Genomic DNA, 12449 nt, shown 5'->3' on the forward strand with positions numbered 1-12449 from the left:
TGGGATTTGTACGATTATAATGTTTAAAATTAGTTTGATATGAAATCGAAAATATCGCTATTGTTAGGTACTTTTAATCGTTTGAATATTATTATTAATTAAATACGCATAATACAATTTAGTATTTTGAAAGTACTGTATCCGAAATACGATAGATAAAAATAGTACTTACTTATCGTGAAATAAAAATATACTTTTTTATATTAAGAGATTGATTTAAGTGAACTAAAACTGTAATAAAATGAACTGCGTGATCAATTGATCATAAACTCCTTCATAATTAAAAAAAAACTTTTTTCAAAAATTTCATTCTTGGTAGGTACAAGCTTTTATTGCCGACATCTACTACTCAGCAAGAGTTTCTAACGAACCAAACTCAGTGAGTCTGGATGGTTAACATTAGGTAGAGGTTAGGTAGGAGGTCTCGTGGCCATCTTTGGTCCTTATAAATAGGTAGATCAACTTGAGGACACCATACACGTACCATAAATAATACAAAAGCATTACCCTATACCAAACACTGTCATCGCAAGTCTGCCAAATTTCGGCTACACCTGCCATCAGTAACACCGTAATTCAAATATTGCAAATTTGAACACAACTTACGTAGGTATTTGAATTCATATACCATCATACGTGGTAACATTACCTGCTGTAAGAAACTTTATCATAGTTTACCTTAAGTGACAAAATATGGTATTACTAAATATATATAACTCATAGAAACCTCCTAATAAAAAAGGTAGCTTATAAAACTATAACAGGCAACATATTTTTATCTACACACATATCTTAAACATTTTTCTTAAACAAGGATATAAATTTAAAATTGAGATGGCGAATGGTTAAATGCTATGTACTGTCAGTACTTCTTTATGGATCGGAAAGTTGGACGCTCTCAAAAAAAATGCTTAATAAACTTGACGCTTTTGAGATGTGGATATACAGACGCATGCTTAAGATATCTTGGCGAGACAAAGTCACTAATCAAGCAGTACTAAAAAGAATGAAAAAGAAACAAGAATTGGTACTTACAATAATGAAAAGAAAAACCGCTTACTTGGGCATGTATACAGACATAGCAAATATAATATTATTAAGGGGATAATAGAGGGAAAAATCGAAGGGAAAAGAGGCAGAGGGAAAAGAAAAACTACATGGATGGATAACCTTAGGAGCTGGACGGAAATGGACGCTGCCACGCTGGGCAGAAAGACTGCAAATAGAGAAGAGTTCCGGACTGTGGTAGCCGACATCCGTAGAGGATATGGTACCTGAAGAAGAAGAAGATATCTTAAACTTTCTATGATGCCTTTAAAATCCATAAATAATGGCCAACATTACGATAAACTGTTTTGTTACAACAAATTTCTTATCTGTGATACTGTTGTAATTGCTTTATAACTAAATCAAAATCAATTTGGTTATGACATTCAAATTTGGAACATCTCTGAAAAAAAGAAGCAATTCGATTTGACCTCAATTTTAATATCAGTCAAGATTCCTTTTTGTTCGAAATGAAATGTCAATTGCATACAATTTTGATATATCTCGCATGTTAGTTTGTATCGAATGATATGGAAACAGGCCCCCGACGCTAGTTTGTCCCTGAAATAAATAAATAAACTACGAATGCCCGATATGCGTGAAAAAAGTTTTCATTTACCGCCATTTGACGTACAGTTTATCTTTTAATTAGTTGTATAAAATGAATATGTTTTGTTGTGTTTAAAGTAACTATAGCAAAAGTCTCGTGTAAAATGAGCGATCAAAATATTTCGGTGACGCCACCACATATCCGCGAGTTCCGCCAAGAGAGCAACGATGCCCCAACGTTGGCTGTAATTCTAGTTAATGAATATGTCACAGAAAGTTTATAATATGTGTGTATATAACATAATTGGGCATTAAAACACTCGTGTGATCCTTTTAAGAAACTCACTCCGTTCGTTTCTTAAACCCACACTCGTGTATTTTTAATGCCTTTTATTATGTGTCAGTCACATAAACTACTATTATTTGAAGCCGGTAACATTCTTAACAAATACGTGTTTTCGGTGTCATTGTAAAAATTTCTTCATAGTGCTTAAACTATTTCATTTCATTTATTTCCCACATATAAGCTAACAGTTTTTCATCAACGCTCTTACATGCATCTATTGATTGCATGTGAGTACAATTTTGATATATGTACCTACTATGTAAATCATAGCAGAGATGATTTACATTTATATTACTTGAGGTTATGTAAGGTTGCCACTGTTACCACTTTGATATCTTTACCTGTATCTAGTTGTCACAATTCCAAATTTTAAAATTAAATGATTTTAATTATAATTATGAATGAGCATTATTATTTTAATAAGGTACACCTTTTGCGTGCATTTCAAACTCTCTGGAGTTCTTCACTCTTTATTATGTATGCATAATGTTGGCATAAAATTATTTCAAAAATCAATGATATAATTAAACATTATTTTATCTGTATTTTAGACATAAAGAGGCATAAGCATTAAATGGCCTAGTTTAAGTAAATTTATAATAAATACGTTTTCTTAGTAACTAATGATATGAATTTTTGCAACCGCCCTAATTTAAACGAATTACTCTTATTAATATCATGAGGAATCTTGCGGCAACTTTACTTACTACGCACTTAGGCAGTGTAGCATGTTTTGTTACTACGTACGTTGTTGCACAAAAATAGATTTCGAAAATTCAATAGCACCCTTTACCTGGCTTCCGAATAGCATGAATAATTCGTGACACTCTCACCGCTAGGCCACCAGCGCTTTTTTTTCTTCCATAAAATACTATTTAGTTAGTATTTTTAACAAGTTGTTACAAATGAAATCAAATGAAAATATAAGAATTCAGACACTTGGTATCCATATTTTTGTCTACAAGTCTATATTAGTAGGTAACAAAAAAAATAAAACTATAAAAATAAACGTTAATGTTAGTAGAATATATAATGCTCATTGGATGCTTATCGTATACAATTGGTCTAAATAATATTTAAGTTTGTGATAAAAATGTGGGAATATATATATTTAAATAGAATAATTTTTATGCGCATTTCAATCGTGTCAAGTTTTTATCGTCGATCTTTAGGTAGTTATGGAGCAGTATTTGCTGCGATAGGGCATGTTAAACTTAAAACAGGCTATGATTGATCGAAATTATAAGTATAAACATTTTCTCGTTTACTCTCATACTAGTAGTTTGAGGTCTCTCGCTGGGTGCGAAGGGCGCGGACCCTCGCGCGGCGCGCGCCCCTATTGGCCGGCCGGGAGGAACGCTGCGCGGCGTGAGGGCCCCGCAAATGCGCGCAGCCAATCAATTCGCCCTTTTTTAAATAAAGATCGCTAAATGGTAAAAAACATGATCGTTTTTTATGTGACCCGTCCCCTATGTAAAGATAGATAATCGTGCAAAATTAAAGTGGCGGTCTCTTTTGCATATGTTTTGTGAAAGAACAGCGTTTATGTTATACGGTTTTTTTATGAATCAAAATGCATTCGCATTTGTAGAATCATAATCATACTCCATTTATTTTAAATGTTTTAGATAAATATAGATAATTTTTTTTATGCAAACGCATACACACGCAAATACAACACTAACATTATCATACAAGAATAACATAAAAAAGTAAAAGCTATAAATACTGAGTTTTCATATTATACGAAAGGAAAAAAAGGGTGTATGTTATAATACATTTACTTATATGTTTTTTTATACAAACCCCCAAGGTCACCCGAAACAGTGATAATATTGAACCCAGGCCATGTCATATGATCCAAAAAATAACTTTGCAACTCAAAAAATAACAATTATGTAGGTAAGTTAAATAAAATTGCATAACTACCAAATGTCAATTTAATTTGTAATTTCTTTACGCAGCATATCCATCTTTGCTTTGTTTACCGATATTATTACTTCAGCCAGTATTTTATAAATATAGTTGTGTTATTAATATCAAAATACAATATTTCTCTGTCTTAAGAACACCTATTTACACGTACAGAACTTTATACCTTACCTATGTTAGATTTTTGTTAAGTTTTACATTTTAATTTAATTTTTATTTGGTCGCTGACATTAATGATTCAAACATTTTTAAATTTAAGATTGAGTACTTCTATTTTTGTATCGCGACGAAATTTTTTTGGAGTATACAATTGACGGTCTTTTTGTGAATTTCTGCTAATGGAAAAATAACTTGTAAATTTTCAATGAGAAATAAATATTATCGATCTATCAGATTAACATTAATTAGACATTGAGTTTTAATAGGACCTCGTTTCATTTCATTTTCAACACTTTTAAAACGCTTAGTAGTTGTTCCGTACGAGACCCACCGCGACATCTTTGGGCGGAGCGATACAATTGCGTATGTCGCGTCACACATATCGCGGCCAATACGGAGCCCGATATACGTCTTCGTCACCCTACGTCACGACATATTGTCCCCCTCTAGCCCAATTCCTTGAAACATGTACACGTAGATTAAGCATTTAGAATTACAAGAATAAGCACATTAAATTTCGGATTTTTTATTTCGCCATCCAAGAAAGTCGAATTTCTCCAGCAAGCTACGCCTAATCACGAACATATTGGTCCTTCTTCGCCAAATATATCAACGACTTCTTCGCCAATCGCCGAGTACGAGTTGAGAGGTTATTGAGAAGCAGCACCTTTGGAAGAGAAATCGCACATCGACATTTCTTCTTGGACGGAAGGCGCGTATGCAGCAAGAAGACACCCAAGGATGCGCTAATTTGGAAACTGCGGTTACCAGTAGGACGAGAACTGGATATCCAACGATTTTAAACGCGCATATTTCGGTACGGACATCCAGCCACCCTATACCTAACCCTTTGTCTTCAGTTGCTTAATGCCGTGCTTAATCAATTCCAGTGAGCCTGTGACGAGTTATCATTGCGTGACCGGTACCCAAGGACACCTTTTCGCCGCTACACAACGCGGAGTTGCATCAGGGTCCAAAGTCCACACGTGAGTACTCCAGCTTTCTATACTAAACCTAACCAAAATGGGACCAGGTGATATCGTAGTACCAAACAAATCACGCGAGAAATCGCCGGCTAGGGCTATCTGTGATGCCACAATTGAACCGCATGTTCGCGAATTGGTTAAAAAACGTGTCATTATAAAGGCTAGACTGACGAAGTTCGCAACCCACATTCAAAACTGTAGCGATAACTTAGACGCTTTAACTGAGCCTTGTAGAATAAATTTAAAACTACGCGTGCAAGGAGCAGAGAGCCTGTACACTGAATTTAACGATCTTCAAACTCAAATCGAAGCGAATGTGTTCGAATCGAATCTCGAAGACCAGTTAACGCAACGAGAACAGTTTGAGGATGGTTATTTCAGTGCGCAAGCCCTCGCCGAGTCTATTCTAAGTAAATTTAATAGTACAGAAAGCAAAAGTCCCACTGTTTCGCAAAACACAACAATGAAGGCAATTAAACTGCCAGTGTTATCACTCCCCTCTTTCGACGGCACGTATGAAAACTGGCTCGCATTTAGGGATATTTATTTATCATTAGTTCACAATTCGAAGGATCTCTGTGACATCCAAAGGTTCCACTACCTAAAATCATCACTTACTGGTAGTGCTTTGTTAGTTATAGAAGCGCTCGAACTAACGACAAGTAACTACGCGGTGGCATGGGAGCTCCTTCTTGATCGCTACAATAACAATAGGTTATTGATTCACAATCACGTCAAGGCACTATTTTCGCTTCAGTCACTGCCTAAAGAATCGCACATACTTCTACGAAAGTTAATTGACACAACATTAAAGAATTTACGCGCTCTTAAGGTCCTAGGCGAACCTGTATCGTCATGGGATACTTTAATTATTTACATCTTAGTGTCAAAGCTCGATAAAACCACAGAACGCGAGTGGGAACAACATAAAAGTAGTCTTACGAGCGGCGACACTCAGATGAAGATTAAATTGGATGATTTATTGCAGTTTTTAAGAAACCGTGCAGATATGTTAGAAACATTGCAGGCATCACATCCACAAAGTACGAGTACGAGTGTACGCGATAAGCACGAAGTAAGCAAAAAATATAACACTCCTAGCTCCACTCATAGTTACAATAACAACAAAGTACACTGCAATGTTTCTACCAACAGCAAACCACAAAAATCACAACACAAATCAAAATTCGCGTGTCCCATGTGTAAATTAAGTCATCCACTTTATTCTTGTGTCAAATTTCTTGATACTAATTACGAATCTAAACTTAAGTTTGTTGCCGACAACAAGTTATGCACTAACTGCCTACGAGCGGGTCATTCCGTGGAGTCATGCGTATTCGGCCCGTGTCGCAAATGTAATAACAAACACAATTCGATTATCCATCCTCCTAGTGATGAGTGCACTCGCGTCCCTGCCCCCGCTGACGTCACGGCCCCCGCTACACCTACTTCGGCCGCTGATGCATCCAGTTCGGCCGCCGCCGTGTCGGTCAATGCGCATTGTCAGCGAATTCCTTCGCAGCGCCCGGCTTTGAGGCCGGTCTTGTTGTCAACCGCTCTTATCGACGTGATTGATAAAAATAATAAACCGCATACTGTCGTCGCTCTACTTGACGACGGCGCGCAACGATGTTTTATAAAAGAATCTTTACGTGATTTATTAGGCGCACCATTAGTACAGTCCACTCACGAAATAAGCGGTGTAGGGCGTACCGTGACGCAGTGTACGCAAACCTGCAATGTCCAAATAAAATCGCGCATTAACGCCTACACTACAAATTTACATTGTTTTGTTTTACCGCAAATAAATACATCAATGCCAGTGGTATATGAACATTGTGCAAAATTCGATATTCCAGATAATATACAACTGGCAGATCCGCAATTTTTAGATTACAAAGATTTCGATATCTTAATAGGTGGTGATAAGTTTTGGGATTTGTTTACGATGGAAAAAATAAAACTACGTAACGGTCCTTACTTATTAAATACCGAATTTGGATGGGTAGTAGCAGGTCCTATCAATCTAAACGCACGCATTGAAGGCCACATCCAATGTAACTTTACGCAAACAACAGATTCGTTATTACGGCGGTTCTGGGAGATTGAGGAGGTACCTACCACTCGGGACGCATTGTCTGATGAGGAGAAGGCTTGCGAGGAGCATTTCGTTCGCACCACTACGCGCGACAGCGAAGGAAGGTTCTGTGTTAGCATGCCACTCAAGCAGCCACCCGAAATAGGAGAAACATATCCTCAAGCTGAACGTCGTTTGTTGGCGCTGGAAAAACGATTACAGCGTTCAGAAACGTTCAAAAAATTATATACAGACTTTATGCACGAATACCTCGATTTAGGGCACATGAGTAAAGTTTCTTCATATAACTCACCACATTTCTTTCTGCCACATCATGGAATTTTTCGTGAATCTACAACAACACGATTAAGGGCAGTTTTTGATGCTAGTGCGGCATCTAGTTCTGGTACATCACTGAACGACCTTCAAATGGTAGGTCCCGCAATCCAGGGCGACCTTCTGTCGATTCTTTTACGCTTTAGGCAGCATCGTTACGTGGCATGCGCGGACGTAGCCAAAATGTATCGTCAGGTATTAGTGGCAGAAAATCAACGTGACCTTCAGCTAATCCTTTGGCGCGACAGCCCCGACGAACCGATACAAATTTATCGTTTAAATCGTGTCACTTACGGTATGGCGTCGGCAGCTTTCTTAAGTGTCCGTTGTTTAAAACAGTTAGCCACTGAATGCACCGATCCCGACGTTAAAAGAATAATTAACAAGGATTTTACGTAGATGACATGATAACTGGGTCACAGGGTAAACTTGAATTACTGCGATTATGCAATGAAACCGCGCGAACATTGCAATCGGGTTGTTTTCCGTTACGAAAGTGGGTATTCAACTTTAGCGAGCCGTTGTTAGAGTCTAATTTCGCACTGCTGTCTGACGCGCAAACTAAACTAACGTTCGATAAAGACTGCAATTCAAAGACATTGGGCATAGGATGGAATAATTACTATGATCAATTTTATTTTAACTCGCAACTTAATTTGATGAAAACCAATGATAAAGTAACCAAGCGCATTATTTTATCACATATCTCGCAAATTTATGATCCCTTAGGTTTATTGAGTCCGACAATTATGCTCGCCAAGGTCTTACTCAAGCGTTTATGGCTTCTCAAACTTGATTGGGACGACGAAGTCCCTTCTGACGTCATGCGCACCTGGAATGATTTTACTAGAGCGTTATCAGCTGCTCTAAGCACAATCCGTGTGCCGCGTTATGTAATGGGTAGCAGTAATTATACGCGCATAGAAATGCATATCTTTACAGACGCGTCACAGGTTGCTTATGGCACTTGCATTTATATTCGCACAATAAATGATAACATGGAAGTATGCTCACGATTGTTATGTTCAAAGGGGAAATTAAGTCCAATTAAAGTCCTAAGTACGCCCCGATTAGAACTTTGCAGCGCACTTCTAGGTGCTAAATTATATGACAAGGTCATACGTAGTATTAATTGCCAATTTGATGACGTCATATTTTATTCCGATTCTACTTGCGTTTTAGGGTGGTTGCGCATGTCACCTAATTTATTAAAAACTTTTGTGCAGAATCGGGTCACTGAGATCCATGAACTGACCAAAGCGCTTCCATGGCGCCACGTCAGCGGTAAAGTTAACCCAGCTGACTTAGTTTCGAGAGGAGTCCGATTAGAAGACCTAGCTGGATCCAGTTTATGGTGGGAAGGACCTGAATTTCTGCAGGATGTTAATTTTGACCCTAAAAACATTCCAAAACTACCGAATTCGGACGATTCACACGATATACTGCCAGAGGTTAAATCTAACGTAGACTTAGCGCTTACCGCTATTACAGAAGCGGCATTATTTCCCTTCGAGCGGTTTTCTCAGTTCTCGCGCATGATACACGCCACTTCTTACGTTTTACGTTTTATTCACAACGCGCGCAATAAGAATAATAAGCGTACGGGCCGTATCAGCGTCGAGGAACTGCGGGAATCAACAAATTTATTGGTCAGGCTGTCTCAACTGGAATCATTCCCAGATGAGTACAAGCTATTGACTAATAAACAAACAATTAAAACAAAGCATAACTTAAGTAAGTTAAATTTGTTTATCGATGAAAATCGTGTCATGCGAGTCGGCGGTCGTATTGGTTATTCGCAATACTTTGCTTACGAAAAAAGACATCCGATATTAATAACAAGCAAACATCACTTTACGCTTTTATTATTCCGCCACGAACATAAAAAACTTTTACATGCCGCGCCTCAAGCCCTTCTTTTTGAACTGCACGATGCTTGGTGGCCGCTAGGTGGTAGGAACCTCGCGCGAAAGATTTTTTATGATTGTGTTATTTGTAAGCGATTAAGAGGGAAAACCCTTACTCCTTTCATGGGAAACCTACCCGAGGAGAGAATTACGCCTACATATCCCTTTTTAACTTGTGGCGTGGACTATGCAGGGCCAGTTTTCATATTGAACCGCAAAGGCAGAGGTGCTCAAACTGTTAAAGCATATATTTGCTTGTTCGTTTGTTTTGTTACGCGAGCCATCCACTTAGAGCTTGTCAGCGATCTGACCACCGACGCTTACCTCCTAGCTCTCAAACGCTTTATAGCTAGACGCGGCAAGCCTAACGAAATATTTTCGGATAATGGCAGGAACTTTGTGGGTTTAATGCATGATTTTGCCAAGTTTTTGTCGCAATGTAGTCCTGACATCATAGATTACGCTACTAGTAGTAATATTAAATTTCATTTTATTCCACCTTACGCGCCCCATTTTGGTTCCCTATGGGAAGCTGGAGTAAAATCATGTAAATTTCATATACGCCGTGTTATTGGAAACGCTCATCTCACATTCGAAGAATTTAGCACGGCGTTAAGCCAAATTGAAGCCGTCCTGAACTCCCGTCCTTTATACGCCATGTCATCGGATCCGCACGACTTTCTTCCTCTGAGCCCTGCGCACTTTCTCGTCGGTCGTACTTTGACGTCGCCCGCCTCAGAGGACCTTCAGCACGCGCCTGCTCATCGACTCAACCGATACCAGATGGTGGAGAAGATTAGGCAGCATTTCTGGGCCCGCTGGTCCAAAGAGTACGTCTCCGAATTACAGACGCGATCCAAGTGGAGGAGCCACTGTGAAATCCTCAAGCCAGACACACTGGTACTTATAAAGGACGATAATCTGCCTCCACTAAAATGGCAGTTGGGACGCATCGTCCAGACTATCCCTGGCAGAGACGGAGTGTCAAGAGTGGCAGACATCCGTACCGCATCCGGCATCATAAGACGCGCTTACACCAAAATCTGCCCCTTGGTGTCTCAGCCAGATGAAGAGAGGAGAGAAGCTCAAGAATCCTCTTGAAAGCCAGATCTTTCAAGGCCGGGGGCATGTTCCGTACGAGACCCACCGCGACATCTTTGGGCGGAGCGATACAATTGCGTATGTCGCGTCACACATATCGCGGCCAATACGGAGCCCGATATACGTCTTCGTCACCCTACGTCACGACATATTGTCCCCCTCTAGCCCAATTCCTTGAAACATGTACACGTAGATTAAGCATTTAGAATTACAAGAATAAGCACATTAAATTTCGGATTTTTTATTTCGCCATCCAAGAAAGTCGAATTTCTCCAGCAAGCTACGCCTAATCACGAACAGTAGTAAACAGCAGATCTCCATTGCGATTCAGTGACTAGCTAAGTAACGTAAAATAGTTATTTGTTTTACAAGGGAGCAATGTTTTTGTTTAACCGCTCGTGCTAATATAGCGCGTTAAACAAATGTTGCCGCTGAATGAAACACAAAAAATTTCACCACACCAACGTCAGGAAAATACCTACTAACTGTAAAATATCAAACAAAATCAAACCAAATCAAATGCAAATGAACGTTATTAAATATTCAACATTAAAAATCATTATTTAAAAGTGAATTCTACCAACTAACATAAGGAAACAACTCAAAATTAGCATCAGATTACTTATCCATACATGTGGATAAATATGCAACTTTTTCATTAGTTTTTGATCAATCAAGAGAGCTTCTATAGCAGCTGATATGGTGAAAAAATATGTAAACTATATTTCGAAAAACGAATAAGAGAGATAAAGTCATTACCCTGCTCTATGATAAAATTATAAATATCATAATACAAGAGGTTATTCATATTGTTGTATTGAATTGTACCATTTTCATATTTTGTAGCGACATCTAGCGTGAAGTCTATCAAACTACAGGTCTGAAGTAGCTCTATGCTCTACTAATGGGAGAAATGCATAGACCATGGTTCTCAGCTCGAGTCGTTCGGTCACCGCTAGGCCACGGACGGGCTACGTGATTTATAAATTTAACACAAGATGGCGCCTCCATACAAACTTCACAAACTTGTTTTGTAAGTCGTAACGGCGTTTGTGACTGCTATAAGTGCCATAATAGAAGAATGGTGTTGAATCTTACGTCGTTGCAATAATAATAATATATTTAATGTATCTTTTGAACTATACTTGTCAATTACAGTCTCATTTTTCATGTGCTATGGCATTAGGTAACTATCTAATAGGTAAAATTAACTAATGAAAATAAATAATCAGGGGCAGATACAGAAGGTGGTAATCTTGGATAAGGCGCGCATAGTACACGTCGTCGATTCCTCACTCTGCGGCCCTGACCACCGGCAGCTTGGACCCTGCCCCGCTGCTGGCGGCATCTTATTAGGTTTTTTTGTGTTTATATGTATTTTGTATTGTTTTGTAAGTGTTTTATATTTTACTTTTATATTCATATTATAAATAACCTAACCCAAGCTGTATAATGAATAAAGGAGATTTAAAAAATCGCTAAATAATGATAAAAAGTAATTGTATACGTATACGGTTTGAGCCGCAAAAACTATTCCTGTTTGAGTTATTATTCAGTTTAGTAAGATATTTTTGACGAAATTTAACTTACTACTCTAATAACATACTACCCCGTAATAAGAAGGTAATGGAGTTTATTGTATAATCAAGCTTATGTTTTTCTGCATTATAAAGAAATCCACCGTATTCAATATCCCTTTAGATCAATACCGTTAGCTCCAAATCTATAACCAGCCTCAAATTACCTCAGCCACAACGCTAGTGCAGTTGCAGCGGGCATTATCCCGGCAGGCATAGGGCGAGGGCCGCCTAACGGTGCGGCGTGTTTCGATTTCGTAGAGCATTTCTCCGCGCAGTCCCGTTACTCGCCCGGGAAAGTACTTTTGTTGAGCTGAACGCGCCATGACCGCGGCTCGGGTTCACGCTATTGAGTCTACTTTACGATTGAGAACAACAACGCTATGAAAATTGCCTTTCGAAAACTGCTATTATGACCTCGCCTTTGACTGT

The 12449-nt window shown here is 38.5% G+C and overlaps 1 protein-coding gene across 1 annotated transcript; it reads left to right on the plus strand.

Annotated features, from left to right (window-relative positions):
* The first annotated feature begins 7832 nt into the window (after positions 1-7832).
* On the plus strand, positions 7833-10598 carry LOC133519514 (uncharacterized). Its single transcript, XM_061853520.1, has one exon. It carries the CDS (start codon positions 7837-7839, stop codon positions 10438-10440), a length of 2604 nt encoding a protein of 867 aa, XP_061709504.1. The 5' UTR covers positions 7833-7836; the 3' UTR covers positions 10441-10598.
* The last annotated feature ends 1851 nt before the right edge of the window (positions 10599-12449 follow it).

The sequence above is a fragment of the Cydia pomonella genome, chromosome 7, assembly GCF_033807575.1.
Source record: "Cydia pomonella isolate Wapato2018A chromosome 7, ilCydPomo1, whole genome shotgun sequence".
Classification (NCBI taxonomy): Eukaryota; Metazoa; Arthropoda; class Insecta; order Lepidoptera; family Tortricidae; genus Cydia; species Cydia pomonella.